The following is an 18419-nucleotide window of genomic DNA, read 5'->3' on the forward strand; positions in this document are numbered from 1 at the left end:
TAATTTTTATCTTAGTTGTACAGTTATAGTTGGTCAATTTAGTCAACTATAAAAAAACGTTTTTAATAAGTCTATGGATCGTTGCGCTGAGGTTTGTATAATTTTTACAAATTAACATCTGAAATCCTCAACATTTGTTGTTAATGTTGTTAAGTGAAAAATATTGTTATTAACAAACCATTAAAATTTAGTTTGATAAATTTGAATAAAATTTACTGGCCCGTGTACTGTGATAGGGTAGTACTGAACCGGTTTCCTACCTAACTAATTAGGTAGGTAAATTTTAACATAGTTATTATACAAAAGAATAACAAATTAGGTAGTTTTTTATGAATATTATATTAAAGGTAAATCTGTCAATCCGGCTTTTTCGTTATAAACTACATAACATAACATATTTCTAATAAAAAAAAAAAAACACTAGAAAAATAAACTGCATTTATGCAAAACTGTTATTACTATATTCAATATCATCCATTTAACGCTTATTATAATATCATTTAAATATAATAGCTGAATGAATACAGTTTTATTAGTGTATTTCATTTATTCTTATTATTACCGTTGTTCACTGAACGGATAAATTTTTACATTTATAGGTTTTTTTTAATGGGTAAAAAAATAAAATGGAAATTTATCCGTTTAGAAAACAACAGTAATAATAAAGATACATGAAATAAAACTGATAAAAATATATACGCATCAAATTAAAGTTTTAAGAAGGAAACAACAAATACGGTAACGACAAATTATTTTAGAACGTCTTAGAAATTTACCAAGCAATAACATGTGAGGTGTAAAACAATATTATTCTAATCGTGCGCTTCGGCTTGATGCGACTCGAGAATATATTTCCGAGTAAACGTTTGTCTACACTTACGACATTTGTACGGTCTCTCGCCGGTATGCACGCGCTCGTGTCTCTTGAGGGTTTCTTTCTTGGCGAACAGTTGTCCGCACACGTAACATTTGAACGGTTTCTCACCGGCATGCAAGCGCTCGTGTGCTATGAGGTTGCCGTTTCGGCTAAAACACTTTCCGCAGACCACGCACTCGAATGGTTTCTCGCCGGTGTGCACGCGCTCGTGGTTTCTCAAATCGCATTTTGTGATACACGAATGTGGGCATAAGCTGCACTTATATGGCCTCTGGCTGGCATGTACGGCTTTGTGTTCCTTGAGCGAAGCGCTGCAGCTAAACATTCTCTTGCACACGCGACACCAATACTGTTTCTCACCCGTACGGACGGGTTGCGCTTCACACAAATACATTTCGTGTTTCTTGAGGGTTGCTTTCAGTGTGAACGTTTTTTCGCATGAATAGCATTTGAACGGTTTCTCGCCAGTGTGAGAGCGCTCGTGTGCCGCCAGGTGATCTTTTCTGTTAAACCTTTTTTCGCAGACTACACACTCGAATGGTTTCTCACCGGTGTGCAGAAACTTGTGTGCCTTGAGCGCACCGCTGCAACTGTACGTTTTCTTGCACACATTACATCTATAAGGTTTTCCTTCCGTATGTACCCGTTCGTGTATTACCAGTTCGGCTTTACATGAAAACGTTTTCACGCAAACGTCGCATTCGTGCAGTCCGCTTTCTTTTTTAGTGTTTACGCACCAGCCGTTTGATTCCTTTTTGATACTGATCACGATGCCCGTCGCCGCCATTTCACTAAAACAAGTCGCACAATAATAATTATCCACACGGCAATTTAAAATCTCAAAATTCTATTAGTTACTTAGAAAATGTCAAAACGCTTTTACCGACATGATTGATTGCTATATTATACAATTTTCAAAGGCATGCCTTGTTCGATTTGTTTTCTATTGTAAAAAAAAAAAAAGTTTAATGGTAAAAATGATTAAAAAAAAAAAAAAAAACTTTAACGGTGAATTTATACATTTTTAAAATATCAATCAGTAAATGAGATTATTGTTTTTAAGCGATGGTTTCGCTGTCCAGAACGGGTTGTCAGTCTGTCGCCATTAAAGATAAATGAGATAAAATGATTACATTGACATAGAAAATCTAAATGGAATTGCAAACTCTGTGTAGCGATATATAGGTATTAAATATACTATTAAATATCAATCTGTATTTATTTTTTTAAATATTATTTTAATATTATCGGATAAATTGATTAGGTATTTTTATCAAAGTTTCTAACAATTATTTAAATACCTTGAAGCTATTACTTTATGAAACATATTATATGCACTCTTCAGTTCAGTAACCCATTATAAATCGTGCAACAGTTCTAAGATAATTAAAAACTATAAAATGACAACTTGATTTTATCTAAACGAGAAACATAGCGTTAGGTGAACGCAATGATTGAAATTATCCTCACCCGTTGTGGTTTTTGACAATTTTTTTTCGAGGACCATTTCGGACTGTTGAGTTTAAATTATGTGCTTCTTGTATGTGATGAACAATTCGCCTTTTGGAAGAGAATGACTTTTGACACGTGTTGCAAGCCAATGACTGTAATTGGCCGGTCCATTCCGGTAGCAAAGGCAAATTTCTGTCAACTTCTACCACAGATTCAAACTTGCATCCATTCAAAATGTCTACCTCGCTAACACTAAAAACAATGTATACAAGTTGAGACTATGATATAGAATAAACCTAATAAAAAAAAACACAATTTACTGTAAATTTTAAATAATAAACATTCGGGGAACGCCTTCCTATCTGTCTTAACCACATAAGCATAAATGATTTTAAATATAAAAAGAAACTTAATTAATATTATAATTTTACCTGTATGTATGCTCATCGATTCTGTTTTGAGGTTCATTCTGTGCTGTCGAACGATTGTTATAGTACGATTCAATAAAATAGTTGGGCTTTATATCTTCCTCAAAGTTGTCGCAAAATTGTGTGTCTTCTCTTTCGAGCTTTACCTTTGTCTCGTAGTTACAATCATCGGTTTCATTTGTTTCGTATTTAAGTTCCATCTCCTTCCACGTTTCATTAATACTAAAAATATATATCTATATTTATTACCAAAACCGATAGCCAAATACAACATATTGATAAACAAAATATAATTGTGTAAAAAATGTAATAACATTTCAGTTATCGACCTGGCTGCATACACAGCATCATAATAAATTGCCTTGATTTGAACACAATGTGTTAATTTTTGTTTTAGGTTTTTTTAAAAAACCAAATATTTTGGTAGTCTATTTTGCCTTCGAGAAAACGCTTGCTTGTAATCAAAAGGAAATTAACTTAATTTGTAATATAATTTGGTGTCTGGGACAATTCACAATGAATAGTCCACATGGAATGTTAACATAGTTTACACAGACCATCAACTGAAATATAAAAATGTAGTAATTTTAAATATTTTACTCTGTAAGTTTTGCGTTCAGCGGATCGTTTTCCTCTTCAATTTTCAGCGCTGGCTTGTAGCAACCATCGTCCGTCACAACTATTTCATTTTTAACTATCAACTTGTTTTTCACTTCATCAACACTAAAAAAAAAGGAAATATAATTTAATTAAAAAAATTGAGAAATAAATCTATGGTGTATTATTATATTCTGATTATATTTCAACATAAAGAAAAAAGTTTTTCGGTTCCGCTTAACAACGATGGGTATTATGTTTGGGTATTAGATTGATGGTAAGGTTGTTGCAGTCTATACTGGTTTGTGTAAGCCATTTGATACGGTAGAACATTATATTATTTGAATATCTAAGGTTAGGTCGATTAGCAATGGATCACCCTTTTATTAGGTGGTTTTTAGTAGGAAGAAAGCAATGTGTGAAAATTAGTCGGATTGGATTGACGTTTTTACCTGGTAATCGGCAAGGAGATTGTTTCGTTACTTTAGGACCATAGAAGACGATTTGTCAAAAATCTCCATTGGATACAATTGGAAAATAAAGAAAACGCAAAAACCTGTTCTACACATATCACTGTGTCAACACAAATTGTATTACATAATACCAGTGGTTGATGGTGTGAAAAGCTTCAGATTTAGTTTTGCTTTTATTTACCTTGAAAAACTCAATTGAGAGGATCGATCATTTGCACTTTCATTTGCTCGATGTTCGTTCACACTATTTTTCGATTTACTGCTCGGAACTAGACATAAAGTAAAATAATAATCATCGTTATTACTTATTAGAGCTGTGTTTTGAGATGGTATAATGTAGAAAACAATTTTAACTTTTACCTCGATCCGGAATTATTGACATGGTCGGTACCTATTATAATTATTATTATAATATATTAAATAATATCGAATGGAAATACAGATAGACGAGCATGTTAACTGTTAAAGTAATAATATAATATTATAATGTTAAATTAATAATAATACTATTAAGCATTACTTTTACTTCTAAAAGTTAAAACGTCAGCAACGAAAAATAATCACTTATCACTCATCAGTTATCACAGCTGATAAGAAATACACCTGAAAACGGATTGCTACAACTTTTACCAATATCCACTTTTTCCAGTAGGAAAAATGGCGATTGGAAAAAGTGGATGTATGATAAACTGTCAGAAAGAAATGTTTACATATTTTGAAAAAAGTGTACTCGAAACAATTACCATTTTTACCCCATGACATTAATTCCTACAACGGTTATGCCTGTAGAAAAAAAATGACATTGGTAAGTACCTGTTTTTCCAAGTAACAATTTATTCCAACTGGTAAAACGAAATACTGTAAAAACTGACTGTTAGTATTTTTTTAATTCATTATTTATTCATGTCCACATTTTCCAACATTGTTTTGTTGATTAAGGAGGAATAAGACTTTTTAGCTTTATAACAATCTCTATTATTTTTTATCTTAACGTAAAAAATAGTATCTATATTTCAGGTAACCGATTTATTTTTTATGTATAAAACTTGGGAAAATAATTTTTTTTTATAAAAACCTTAATTAAAAATTGAAAAATAGGCAATAACAATTAGGTATCTGTACAATTCTTAGTATATGTATAACACAAAACAAATTTAATTAGGTTAGGCCTTAGTAATTATTTAAAAACATATTATATAATGAATTTTGTAATGCATAACAATTAATTATACCATTTTTTTTTATATGTGATATTGTTAAGACTTAAGGCCTTAACTCGAAATACATGATGTCTGATGATAGTTCGTTTATTTCTGTTTGCTTGTTTTTTTTTCAAAATTCCTTTCTCCATCAATCTACTGACTCATTTAAGCTAATGTTTGTGAAGGAGTCAGCGAGAAATATTAAAACAAAAGAATTGCAAGTGTAAAGAATAAATTTCATTGAAATTCCAGATGAAAAATGTTAGTATTGATCTAAGATGTTATAAATTATATGCTAGTCGGCGAAAGGATTTATTTATAATAAAAAATTATCCACATTATTATCCAAATATTCATATTAATTTTAAAATATTCCATAAGAGATGGAATGTAGGTATTCTGTTAGTCTTAAAATATATTTTTTTTCTATACATTTATAAAACTAAATTCGGAATACTGACAATTGCCCTACAATTTCAATTACTCAAAAAAAAATATTATTGGACCCAAAATAAAATAATTATCAAAATCGTTTTAAACGTTAGAGACTTCAAATAATTTAACTAGGTCGATGATAAAATATGTGGTTTTTGTTTTCGAATATTTTCTTATTTAAGACATTGGTGTATGACTGTGACTGTTTGAACAAGCATACAAAACAATAAATCAAAACAAGTATTCTTCTTATTTTAAATAAATAATACAACTTAAAACGTGTTTTCAATACGTTTTCCCGCTTAAGAAGGTGAATATACAATTATTTAGAAAAGTAATGATAAATGTTTTAAATTTTGAATGTAAAAATAATTATAGTTATATTATTTATGACCGGATGTAGACAATTTTAAGTGTTCTAAGACCAATTGTAGGAACACGGATAAAAATAAAATACAATACAATACAAAAAATATATGTATTCATAATAGTTTATAGTTTTTTTAATATTATATTATAAATAATAATATATTATAAATATATTTACAATTTTCTCATTTCTGTAAATTCTACCCAAAGGTATACAACGCATTTTTATGTATATTATTATGACTCATATGTTTTTTTCATACCGACACGAATTTAAGGTAAATTAAACGCAAAAAAATATATTACTATTCGTGTGTTGTTTACGCATTTATAACGTACAACGAAAATTCAGAGCATAAAATAAAACCTCACATATTATGGTTTGGAAACCCAAATTTGGGCCTCAAAGAGCAATCCAGTGATCGCAGATAAAAAAAACAAATATCGATAAGAGCATTGTACCTAATGTCAATTATGTGCTTAAAAATGAATTTTTAGTTTAAGGGTGAATATGATTTGGGTTACATTTGTTACATTTTTGTTTTAAATGTATTCACTTTTTGTTATCTCTGGTGAAACCAGTTGACATTGACTATTTAATAAAAAATTTCAATTAAACAATTTTTAGTCGTTAGATAAAACCACTCTTCTATAATGGAATCTATAATGTAAGAGTGACTATAGAATGAAATGGTTCATTTATCAACGAAAAACAAGTGAATGCTCACAGTTTGTTAGTTGTACATTCACCGATTACATACTTAACATACAACAATACATTTAAATGACAATTACACTTGAGGTTTTACACATTAAAGAGCTTGCTTCCGCAAGGAGTTGAACAAAAGTAAAAAATAAAGCAGAGTTTAAACATTATGTTATCTTTATAAATTGGTCACAAAAATAAAATAGGTTCTCTCTGTATAAATGTATTGTTATAATAACCCATCTATCGTTGTTAACAATATAATGAAACATTTTCACTGTCTATTTACTCACTCACACATAGCGACCTGGAAATTGACTACAGTAAAAGTGTAATTTTCCCCTTATTTGGGGGGGGGGGGTTTTCTTTAATATAAAATAAGTTTGATCACAGTTTTTTTTTTGGCAAAATTGTACAATATGTTATAGTTCCATTCTAGATAATATACCTTCGGTCTAATTTTCCCGACCTAAATCCCTAAAGCTTTGCTTCGAAAAGTGAAATATAGAAAAAAATACTATCTTTTCTATTGGAAACTGTTTAAATTCCACAAAAATTTGGAATTTATTTGACTTGTTAGTTGTTAAATCTTTAAATTGCACCAAACAAGTTTTAAAAACATTCAGCCTTTTTCCCAGGAGGAAGGAGGGTTGTTGAAATTTCGGGGTTTACCGTGTGTAATTTTGTTGGTGACTTTTTTTACTAAAAATGCTAAGGTTATAATATTTTTGAAAAGTATACAATTTCGGCACATGAGAATGTTTTAGTCATTTTTTTTTTTTTTTGCCATCCCTTAATGTTTATACATTTTAAGCACAAAAATACATCGATCGAGCGACAAAAACAGTATATAAAATTGTCGATGTTCGAATTACAATTTTTTTTTATTTTGTGCACATCTAAGTGTTACTTTTAAAAGTCCGTAAAACAAATAGTAGCCTAAACTTAAGTAGGGCTATCGACAGATATTCTCAAAGGAAAAATCCATTACAAAATGGTGAAAAATTTATATCACATTGTATAAAAACAATATACAATAGAAAATTATTGAAGCTTGAGTGGGGTATTATATTACTTGGATGACATCCAAGTGGGAGTAACCTAATGTAAATAGTGTAAATATACAATAGTTCACGGTAATATGATCACCCTGTATTCAATTAATAAAAAATATATATATAAATTTAAATCGCTTCGTAATTATCACGTATTATAGATTACATTTTGATAATTAAGCGCTGACTTGTATTATATTAAATTAACTTTAGAGCAAAGCATATTTGTTTTGAAAAATAGTGGGATTAATTAATCTTTTTTCTTTATTTGTAGTTTTAAGAATAAGAAAGAATAGAAAAAATAAAGAGAAAATAGAAAGAAAAAATGCTTTAGCTTTAGGCCTCTCAGCTCGAACACGATACAAAATAACGACACGAAATAGCGTCACGAAAATAGCGAGCCTACTTTAAACGTATAATAAAACGAGTCGTCGTCGTCGTAATGTAAACGTTTTGGCCAGAACATAACATAATTAATCTCAAGGAAATTATAGATAAAAAATAATCCATATTTAGGAGCCACCAAGCTAAAGCATGGTCCATGTTTTTTAATTTTAGCCATTAGGGTTTCAATAGACTGTAGCTTTTTTATTTAAACATCTTCATGATTTCAACGCGAGGGGGATGAAGTAGTTTTACAATTGTAAAAAGTGTTGTCAGAAAAATATTGCTTATAATTTAACAATAGTTAATACGTAATTATAGTGTGTTCTAGTCTGCTGAAGTAGATCTAGAGACAAAATAAAATAAATTCCTTAACTTAAAATATTGTACTTTTTAGACGACGAACATTTGTACATTACGGAGTTCTTCATGGCGGTATTCGTGGAGCGTGACCGAAAAAACGCTGTAAAGGACTAAGTGTTTTAAGTGAATTAATTATTATTTTAAACGTTTTACATACGAATATTTTTATTTATTCCTTTAAGAAATATACAATGATATTAATCTATATTGACAATATAAGATATTATTTTAATACGTTTGTTTTTGTGAATTTCTAAAATTATTTAACTTTTAATGCAATACCGTTAAAATGATATTTTTATTTAGAAATCATTATATAATTACCTATCCTAGGTTTTGGAAGTCATATATTTCCTGAACAGCCCAAAAAAAACAAGCTAATACGTTTTTTAAAAACGTTGTACTGGTCAGGTACAGACGTACAGTACACAGTTATTATGGACGCTGAAAAGCAGGTGAACAAATTACGACTAAATATCAACTGAATTTGCGCTTGATGAATAACTATAATGGCACATTGCAAGTGAAGGTAAACATAAATGAAAAAGAGATTGGCTTCGTGCTCCGTCCTCACTATGCCCCGACCCCACTGTTCAGCCTTTTTATTGTTAAAAATAAAAATAAAAATGGTCAAATAAATAACACCAAAGATAAATAATCACAATATTAAAATTATTATTTTTCTATTCATTCGGGGATTAAGGATAGAATATTCATTTTCATATTCTACTCAGATCTATGGACATCAGTTGTATAGATAAGTTTGGTGACTATACAAATACCAGAAGGATTTTCTCATCCGTTTGAATAAATGTACTTGATTGCATATTATAGTGTATGAAATTTTTTTTTTTTTGTTTATACGAATAATTTTATCGTACGAAGATTTATTAACGAACATTGTTCGCTAAATCGTGTTTTTGCGATGTACCTAGAGCCAAAAAAAATATGTTGTTGTTTGATTTCAAAAAAGCAAATAAGCCGTATTTTTCACAATGTTTACACTGTTTTTTCACCGTACCGTTGTGCCGAAATCAATTCTTCGAGTATACATTATGCAAAACCAAATAAAACGAAAAACGACTACCTACCATCATTTTCCATTTCTATACTTATGGGGTTTTTATCATACGCACTGTAGACACCTCGAGTCGAATCGAATTTCACTGTTCATCCGTCTTTGGTATCGAAGACTTACTTCTGGCTCAACAAAGTTATTGAAATAAAACAACCATTATGCATTTCAAATGTGCTGTTATCATTTGCGCGTTGTATTTCGTCACCGTGACACAGGTAAAATTAAATAATAATACTATTTAATATTATCATTGTACTTATGATACTTTATAGAGCATGGGACTCAATAAGGAACAAGTCAAAGAGATTGTAGATCTGTTTAAAAAATACAAAAACTGCGCAGACAAAATTGCTCCACAACTTTGCCCCCGTAGAAATAATGAAAATTCTGATTTTGATTACGACGAAGGTAATTAAGTATCTTATAAACAGATTTTTACCTTTTCGGTTTTATCACAATGTTATCCCTCTCCCCTTTAAATATTAAAAAAAAAATTTTCAGCCGAGTTTGCGACCACCAAAGAGCATTTTCATGTCTCGTTGAAGTATCGAATAAATTTGGACTAGTGGTGGAATTATAGATAATGAAATAGTATATGAACAAAACAAGCTAGTATCTAAGTGGCTAGTAGTAAACATATCAAGTTTCTGGCTAATATTTTAGTGTTTTCATAATATCTGGCCATAAACAATTCATAGAGAATTTGGCCCCTTAAACTATTTTGAATTTATTTTTCAGTTATACATAATTTGATCATTGTGAATACAACACATAATTTAAAATAACAGCTTAACGCTTTTTTGGTAAAACTTTTTTCGGTTATGTGCCAGAGCTAATTCCCACCCCACCCCCATTCCCTCCCACAACCCCAACATCAACCCATTACCAACCCCAACCCCATCCCTCATCTCTTATCTCTTACAACTATCCTATCTCCTATCTCTTACCACCTATCTCTAATCTCTCATCAGATATCAGCGTGAGGCTTTTTTGGTAACACTTTTTTCGGTTATGTGCCAGAGCTAATTCCCAAACCCAACCCCATTCCTTCTCCCACCCCCAGCTTTCTCCCCAACCCCATTTCCGTGTCCGTAACGCATTTTGGTAACGCCAGTTTTTTCGGTTATGTGCCAGAGCTAAGACATGAAATTGTCCAAAAAAAATAGTAAAAAAAAATATCCGTCTTTCCAGTCTTGACAATTAAAAATGATTAATGATTTTTTTCTATTTTATTTTTAACTATAGATAGGCCTAACAATCGAAAAGTAAAAGATCTTTTGGTATACATGGCCGGCAAAGACAAGCCTTTAGATGACTGGAAGGTAATAACAATAGAAAAATATTGAACAAATTCAGATTAATCTGATTTTCTTATTTCCATACACGTTTTTTTTACATAGCTACAAAGTATATCGTCAATCGAAGTACAAATTTACGTGGGCTTGTTTAACAAATTCGACCCGTGGTTCGATTACAGCGGACTACTTAACTACGACGAAGTAAAAAATGTAGTTAAAGCTTTAACTCTTGAAGAAGACGTCAAAAAACAATTAGTAGACGAAATAAGAAAAATATTTAAAGTCTTAATGAAAGATTCAGCTGAAGACTCGTTGATATTTACAACGAGTACTGTATTATTGAGTTAACGAAGCTTTTAATTATTTTTCTTAGGTTGATAATTTGAATTCATTTTTATAGGTGAAACAATGTCCGCCCCGTATTTCTTAATGGCCTTTTTGAAAGTAAAACCAAAAGTAAGGATAGGGTTTCGTTAAAGGCTTGACAAAATACTCATATAACTATGCTTTAGCGTTTAAACATGCCTAAGAAAAATGTATTTTGTAAATTTGGCGCATCATAGCATAAGAAAAAAAAAATTTTTAACTTTATCCGTATACTTAATATTTACATGATTTTAATACTTGTACTTCACTACTACTAGGGCAGAGGATTGAACAAACATCACGTTCAGGAACTAATCCATTTTCATAAGAATAACAAAATAAATGGCGATCAAATTGACCCTGTTGCAATAAGCAAGTTTATCAAGAAGTTATCTTTAGTTCAAGAAGAACACGAAGACGTTTTGGTTTTTGATTCCAGACGTAAGAATATATTTTTGATATCATCTCGTTTATTATTATAGATCTATGCAGAGTTGGCAAAACAACTTTTTATATATGCGAAGCAATAAGAAAATATTATGATTTACTAATTTTCTTATTTGAATTTTTTATGAACAAATTTATCAACACTAGTTGATTGTTTCGAATTATTTGTTAGCAATATTATTCTTTACATGCGATTTATTTATTTTTAAATTAATTGAGATATTTTGACATCTATAAATAATAAACAAATTACGTTTTATTTATAGAGTTTTAAATAATGTTTTATTTATTATTAATAGAATAATTGAAATTACATTAAAATTTTTTTTTTAATTTAAAAAAGTGATTCCCGACTGATTGTATTAATATATGTATTATTTTAATAAAATAACAAATGTGTTTAACATTTTGATTATAGGAAAGACTCCTTTTCAGTTGCAAGAACTGTTGCTTGTTTTAGCAGAATACAACAAAGGGGCCAGCGAAGAAGTAATATGAATAATTTTATTACGATTATCTTTTAAGTTATAATTTAATGAGATGCACACACCCATTTATTAAAAAAGTAAAGTATAGGACATTTTTCTTAAGAGCTTGATTTGTGTACACTCATTAATCGAGCAATAAGGGTTGTTTATTGGTTATAGTTTTTTGATTGTCCGACTATTACAGTAATTACTATAGAAAAACTACATTTTTATTCATTATTAAAGAGTAATCATTTTACCGCGAACCACTCAATAATTCATAAAGTTTATAAGACATTTTTTTTTGTTTTAAAAAACTATTTAAAAACTATTTTTAATGTTAGAGGCGCTTATAAATTAGGACAGGATGGGAAATACCGTTAGTTAGGTAAGAAATAACACTACAATCCACCTTTCCTCCAACCCTATACTTGAAACTTCAATAACTTCAAAAAAAGTTATCCAAAATACTCTTAATTTAATAAGATAATGATAATGTATGTGTTACCATTAAAGTTTCAAAAGTTTAAATAATTAGCTTGGTAGGGAGGTAGTCCAACCATTTTTATAATATTTTATTAAAATAAACAACAAAAAAAAATTATCGGATCTACCAAAATATTGCCATAAATTGAATATGTTCTTCTATTTTACAATGGAAATTCAGTGAACTCAATACAATCACAGCCCATGTCCCATAGAGTATATTTTATTCGCACAATACAAATGACGATAGGTACCGTCCTCTTGTGCACTATATAATCTAAAGAGATACTTTGTTGATTTCTCAGAATGGACCCGTATATTCTACCGATTCAGTTAGAGATCTTTTATTGCATTTCTCTAATTATGACGTCGACAAAAACGGTTTACTCAGTAAGGAAGAACTTAAGAAAATTCAAGAACCTCGATACCAGATCGAAGACGTTGACACTACCTTCAAAGAATTAGATACTGAAGGTAATATTGGAAATTTTAGCGTAAACGAAATCTGCTTAAGTTATTAATACCTATCATTAAGAGTGAGGACGAGCATAGAGTAGGATCTATATACGATATACATGTAGATATATACGACATACATGTAGATACATACGATATGCAAGTAGATTTTAACAGTTATAATTAGTAAAATAAATCTCGAGAAACCGCCATGATAATATCTACATAAAACAAACTTTATTAAATTGAAGATTTTTTCATAAATTATATAAATACAAATATTATAGTAAAGATTTTAAGATGGAAAGAAAAAATGCTTTAGCTTTAGGCCTCTCAGCTCGAACACGATACAAAATAACGACACGAAATAGCGTCACGAAAGTAGCGAGCCTACTTTAAACGTATAATAAAACGAGTCGTCGTCGTCGTAATGTAAACGTTTTGGCCAGAACATAATGTAATTAATCTCAAGGAGATTATAGATAAAAAATAATCCATATTTAGGAGCCACCAAGCTAAAGCATGGTCCATGTTTTTTAATTTTAGCCATTAGGTTTTCGGTAGACTGTAACTTTTTTATTTAAACATCTTCATGATTTCAACGCGAGGGGGATGAAGTAGTTTTACAATTGTAAAGAGTGTTGTCAGAAAAATATTGCTTTTAATTCAACAATAGTTAATATGTAATTATAGTGTGTTCAAGTCTGCTGAAGTAGATCTAGAGACAAAATAAAATAAATTCCTTAACTTAAAATATTGTACTTTTTAGACGACGAACATTTGTACATTACGGAGTTCTTCATGGCGGTATTCGTGGAGCGTGACCGAAAAAACGCTATAAAGGACTAAGTGTTTTAAGTGAATTAATTATTATTTTAAACGTTTTACATACGTATTTTAGATCTTTATCATTTTTATGTTTTACGATTCTTTTAGAGTATAATTTACACATATTTTATTATCCTTTAGTATACATGATTTTCATATTCTATAAGATATTATTTTAATACGTTTGTTTTTGTGAATTTCTAAAATTATTAACTTTTAATGCAATACCGTTAAAATGATATTTTTATTTAGAAATCATTATATAATTACCTATCCTATGTTTTGGAAGTCATATATTTCCTGAACAGCCCAAAAAAAACAAGCTATAAGTCTTTAGTTGTTGACTAAAAAGAAAAGCGTGGGCTCTATTCAACAAAGTCCCTAATAAATTTATCAGATAAATTTCAGATAATGTTTTATATTGTATTTTTTTTTTGTTATTTTAAGTTTAGTTAAATTTTAGTGTGTGACACATACATTTCAAAATTATTTAATTCGATGAATGCAGAATTGGTTGAATAAGGCCACGCTCTTGAGTGAAAAATACTTAAAGATGTTCAACATTATTCAAAATTGTAGTTGATTTTCAGTTGTTTTCTAAGTAATTAAAATTTTTTAAAAGGGCTACAATTGATTGTTAAATTGTTCTTGTGGTAAAATTATTTTTTACTTTTTAGTTCACTTTTTACTATATTTTAGAGAAGCATGTCTTTATAAGTTTTATTTTTTACTTTTTAGTCCTATCAAGTACCTTTATACTTAATAATTGTGAATATATTACTAAATTCATTTTGGCGGATTTGAAAAAACATGAAATTTCAGTGAAATGACCCCACATATTCCCCTGTGTACGGCGACCAGAATGTCCGAGTCTCAATATGATTTCAGGATATTGTATTGTCATCCGAGATGAGTGTCTGTGCCAAGTTTCAACACTCTACAACATCGGGAAATGGGTTAAATTAATTTTGCAAGATTTGAAATACACCCGTACAAACGTGTTGGCGAGTTAAAGAAAAGCATATAAAAAAAACAGTAATATTATCAATAGTAAGTACTATGTTTAAAGAATATTCCATACAAATTTGGCACTAATTCGATCATTTAAAAAAAAAAGCTTTCAAGCACCGTAATTTTTAGTTAAAAAACATGTACAGTCGTTAAAGGGGTTCACCTCAGTTTTTAAGGGGAAGAGGTGATTTTTACATTTTTAGCCTGATTAAGTACCATACAACTTACAAGTACGGTTTTTGGGCTACACGCACAAATGATAAAACGAATAATATTTACAATACATTATTGTAAAAACAATACCTTCTCAATTCAAATCATTAAGGGTTGCATAGAAAATCGGTAGTTTCTTAAGAAAATAAAATAAAAATACAGATTATTATGACAATTGTTCGAAAATTGTTAGCGCGTTAAAATGTTTAACTTTAAACACTTGTAAATTATATGTTTTCGATACTTTTTGGTCTGAATCAATATTCAAAATTTAATAATTGATAAAAGTAGTATTATAGGAATTATTTTAATATGAATTTCTGATACAAGCTGTCAAAATTACAATAACTGCTATTATCATATTCAATAAAATATAAATTTTTAACAAACAAAATGAGGACGGGGCACTAATGTGTTTAGCGTGAACGGGGTCGTTACTATGACGTATCAAATGAATAGAACTTAAGATATTACATTAATTATAACAAATAAAAAACCAACAAAGTAGAGTAAAGAAAAATGTACAACACAAAACATTTTGGAACAAATCCAGTGTAGCTAACAAGTATTTTTTTTTTTTTTAAGATAAAGCCAATGGCGATTTTAGATCAGTGGTCACACACAATTTTTACGCTATAGTTAAAATAAAACTATTTTACAAGATGTTATAATCATGTAATGCAGAAAAATCTAAAAACACCATCGACTTTAGCGTACGAAAGACACATTTTGAAAATTACCCGAGGTTAGGTTAGGTTAGGTCAACTTATACTTACAAGTACACCAATATTGATTATTTGACTCGCCCACTGTAGTTCGTGTATTTCACGGTGGTAGTTCTAGGAAAAATATTTCAAGCACACGCCACACTGGTAGTGATTATCAAACAAATGTAACGTGTGTTTAAAGCATTCTCCTCAAAAAAATACATCTGTGCAAGTCGACTGAGTAAACTAATTCCGACACGACACTTGTATATGAATGAGTAGAATTTTTTATTTTCAGTGTTAAACTGTGCACCAATATTGACCTGTGGACTGGAGTTTGTGTATTTCATGGTAGACATTTTGAGATATAACTTTAAGCACACTTCACATTGGTAGGACTTACTAATAAACAGGTGTAGCGAAAACACTTTTACTACCAATGTGAAGTGTGCTTGAAAGTATTTTTCTCAAAAAAGACATCTGCTAAGTTAAGTGTAAGTTGTAATTTTGCTATCCATCTATGTTTATAATTACATTTATTTGCTCATCCCATTGTGTCTTTTGACATTAGGTATTATATGTATAACTCTTGCCAAACAACAACTAGCTTGCTTAACAAGAAGAGGACTCACAACCACGAAATAACAAAAAAATGTTTTTATTCTAAATTACAAGTAAAATTGTTGTGTATTTTCAAAAATTTCACCTCACCTGAGTGTATTTCAGCACAATTTTATTTTTAGGACTTTTTCTGGCGCATGTGTTTTATTTTCTTCATCATTGTAGACCGTCATTTTGTCACAAGTAGTTGCCCTTTTTTTTCAATTATTGTACATTTGCATGTTGCACTAAAAATATCATGTATTTCTACTAAAAAAAAAAAAAAGGTTTATTAGTTATCTCTAAAAAAAAATAATGTTTTACAATAAACATAAATGGTGTTTTCAGATATTTTTGGTCATACTTAGTTTTTGGAGTTATAGACAAAAACAATTTTTTAACAAGTTATTATTCATGTTTATAGCTAAAAAAAACGAGAACTAAACTAGATTCATTGTAATACTAAATATGTAATAGCTGTATTTCTAAAGCTTTATTTTTATTCACAAAAAAAAAAAAAAATTGAATTATAAAAAATCAAAAAGTAATTAAAACTACACCTAAGAGAAGACACAATTAAAAATGTTTGAATGTAAGTTTTACACGCTTATTGACTCATGTACTGAAGTTTGGGTAATTCATAGTAGATTTTTTAAGAAAACTATTTTAAGCACACACTACACTGGTATGATTATCAAATAGGTGTAACTGAATACAGTACTACCAATGTACGGTGTGTTTAAGGTATTTTTCTCAAAAACGACATTTGGCAAGTTGACTGATTAAACAAATCCTGACACACCACAAAATATAAAAATATTATTTTTTATACCTACTATAATAAAACTCACGTTACTATACTTTATCATAAAAATAAAATACCCTTGAAGGGGCAAATTGTTAAATCTATGTGTTGAACTGTGCGCTTATTGACCTATTTACTGGAGTTTGCATGTTGCATGGTAGACATTTTGAGAAATATACTTTAAGCATACTTCACATTGGTAGGGCTTAAGAAATAGGTGTAGAAAAAACACTTTTACTACGTGAAGTATGCTTGTGAGTATTTTTCTCAAGTACTTATATATATTATAAGCTATATTGTATCTGAAGAACCGCAATTGATTTTTAATTCTTCGATTTTCCATTGTCAGCTGATACTTTTTGTACGTTTCATTTTGAGATTTTCAATAAAATCTTAAGCATTCCTCAATTATTTGTTTAATGTTTAATTTGTTAACTTCTTTGCTGCTTTTTCTAGAAACACTAAAAAAAACATTCCCTGTATTAGAGAGTTATTTAAACTGTACAAATTATTTTTAGGAATTATTATAGGAAATAGCCCAGCTTGTATAAATTACTTTTTGTATTATGAATCGATCCGATCAACTCACCGATGCAAATGTTTTATTACCAAAATATTAATAACGTCAATATACAAAGGCAATAATAAACATATATAATTATTTTAATATTCTATTAATTTTTGTTTTTTTATCTAATGTTTTTAACATATTATGGATTTTATTATAATATTTAAAAAAAAATGATTTATCAATTATCAAGAGGCGTGTGCTTATAAGATTTTCCAAAAAAAATTTACCTCACCTTAGTATTTTTGTTGTATTTATTTTGGAAATGTTTTCTGGTAACAAAAACTTAATGTAATTTCTTACTTATAACTTGTAATGACTCAAATTTAACAATAAATATGATATTTTGAAATCAGATGAATCATTTTAAAAGCCTTGTATAGATAAGCCATACCTATATTTTACTATAATTTTCACATTTTTTTCATGTAATTTAAAACAATATTGGGAACAAATTTACTTTACCGGACACCCTTTTTTTGGCGAATCTTATTTTGTCTTATTTTAGTGTTTTATTCTGGTTACGAATCTAAAATCAGAAATCGGCAGACGCATCTAGTTCAAAAGTTATAGCTACTTTAACTTTTCCACATTAACACTAGGCGGCGGGGAGCAGTAGCGGCTAGAGACCGTCGTTGTACCATGCAGCTATTGTCGGCGACGCAACTCGAGGTTGAAAAAATAACCACGAAGGGCAGAGAAATAATCATTTTTCATACCTACGCTCAATACAATTATATTTCTAATT

General features: G+C 29.4%; 3 protein-coding genes across 6 annotated transcripts in view; 2 read left to right on the plus strand and 1 right to left on the minus strand.

Annotated features, from left to right (window-relative positions):
• The window catches only part of LOC126843986 (uncharacterized), a 79503-nt gene that overhangs the window by 13621 nt on the left and 47463 nt on the right, over positions 1-18419 (plus strand). The gene's annotated exons all lie outside the window — the stretch shown is intronic.
• On the minus strand, positions 583-4382 carry LOC126843980 (zinc finger protein OZF-like). 4 transcript variants are annotated; one of them, XM_050581803.1, is made up of 7 exons: positions 4188-4379; positions 4009-4096; positions 3358-3480; positions 2761-2979; positions 2348-2581; positions 1761-1820; positions 1557-1668 (listed from the first exon to the last, which is right to left on the minus strand). In XM_050581803.1, the coding sequence occupies exons 1-6, from the start codon at positions 4207-4209 to the stop codon at positions 1781-1783; spliced, it is 726 nt and encodes a 241-aa protein (XP_050437760.1). In that variant the 5' UTR covers positions 4210-4379; the 3' UTR covers positions 1557-1668; positions 1761-1780. The 4 variants fall into 4 exon arrangements, with proteins under 4 accessions (XP_050437758.1, XP_050437757.1, XP_050437760.1 ...); XM_050581802.1 differs by having other exon boundaries at positions 1564-1668; positions 1736-1820; XM_050581800.1 differs by lacking the exon at positions 1761-1820 and having other exon boundaries at positions 584-1668; positions 4188-4382.
• LOC126843970 (uncharacterized) lies at positions 9695-13802 on the plus strand. The gene is made up of 8 exons (XM_050581780.1): positions 9695-9827; positions 10665-10741; positions 10820-11045; positions 11118-11173; positions 11362-11524; positions 11949-12019; positions 12789-12957; positions 13709-13802. Exons 1-8 carry the CDS (start codon positions 9695-9697, stop codon positions 13786-13788), a joined length of 975 nt encoding a protein of 324 aa, XP_050437737.1. The 3' UTR covers positions 13789-13802.

This window comes from Adelges cooleyi, unplaced genomic scaffold (genome assembly GCF_023614345.1).
Source record: "Adelges cooleyi isolate 19-005CV unplaced genomic scaffold, UGA_ACOO_1.1 ACOO_flye_CR_arks_rails_tigmint_CR_PRNA_580, whole genome shotgun sequence".
In the NCBI taxonomy this organism is placed as follows: domain Eukaryota; kingdom Metazoa; phylum Arthropoda; class Insecta; order Hemiptera; family Adelgidae; genus Adelges; species Adelges cooleyi.

Bases quoted from the DNA above. Each gene is read 5' to 3' on its own strand.
- LOC126843970 (XM_050581780.1), top strand. From the start codon at position 9,695: ATGGGACTCAATAAGGAACAAGTCAAAGAGATTGTAGATCTGTTTAAA. The intron at 10,742-10,819 runs GTAATAACAATA...TTTTTTACATAG, and splicing joins AGCCTTTAGATGACTGGAAG to CTACAAAGTATATCGTCAAT. The intron at 11,525-11,948 runs GTAAGAATATAT...TTTTGATTATAG, and splicing joins TTTGGTTTTTGATTCCAGAC to GAAAGACTCCTTTTCAGTTG.
- LOC126843980 (XM_050581800.1), bottom strand. From the start codon at position 4,209: ATGTCAATAATTCCGGATCGAG. The intron at 4,097-4,187 runs GTAAAAGTTAAA...CTTTATGTCTAG, and splicing joins GTCAATAATTCCGGATCGAG to TTCCGAGCAGTAAATCGAAA. The intron at 3,481-4,008 runs GTAAATAAAAGC...CTTTTTTTTTAG, and splicing joins TCTCAATTGAGTTTTTCAAG to TGTTGATGAAGTGAAAAACA.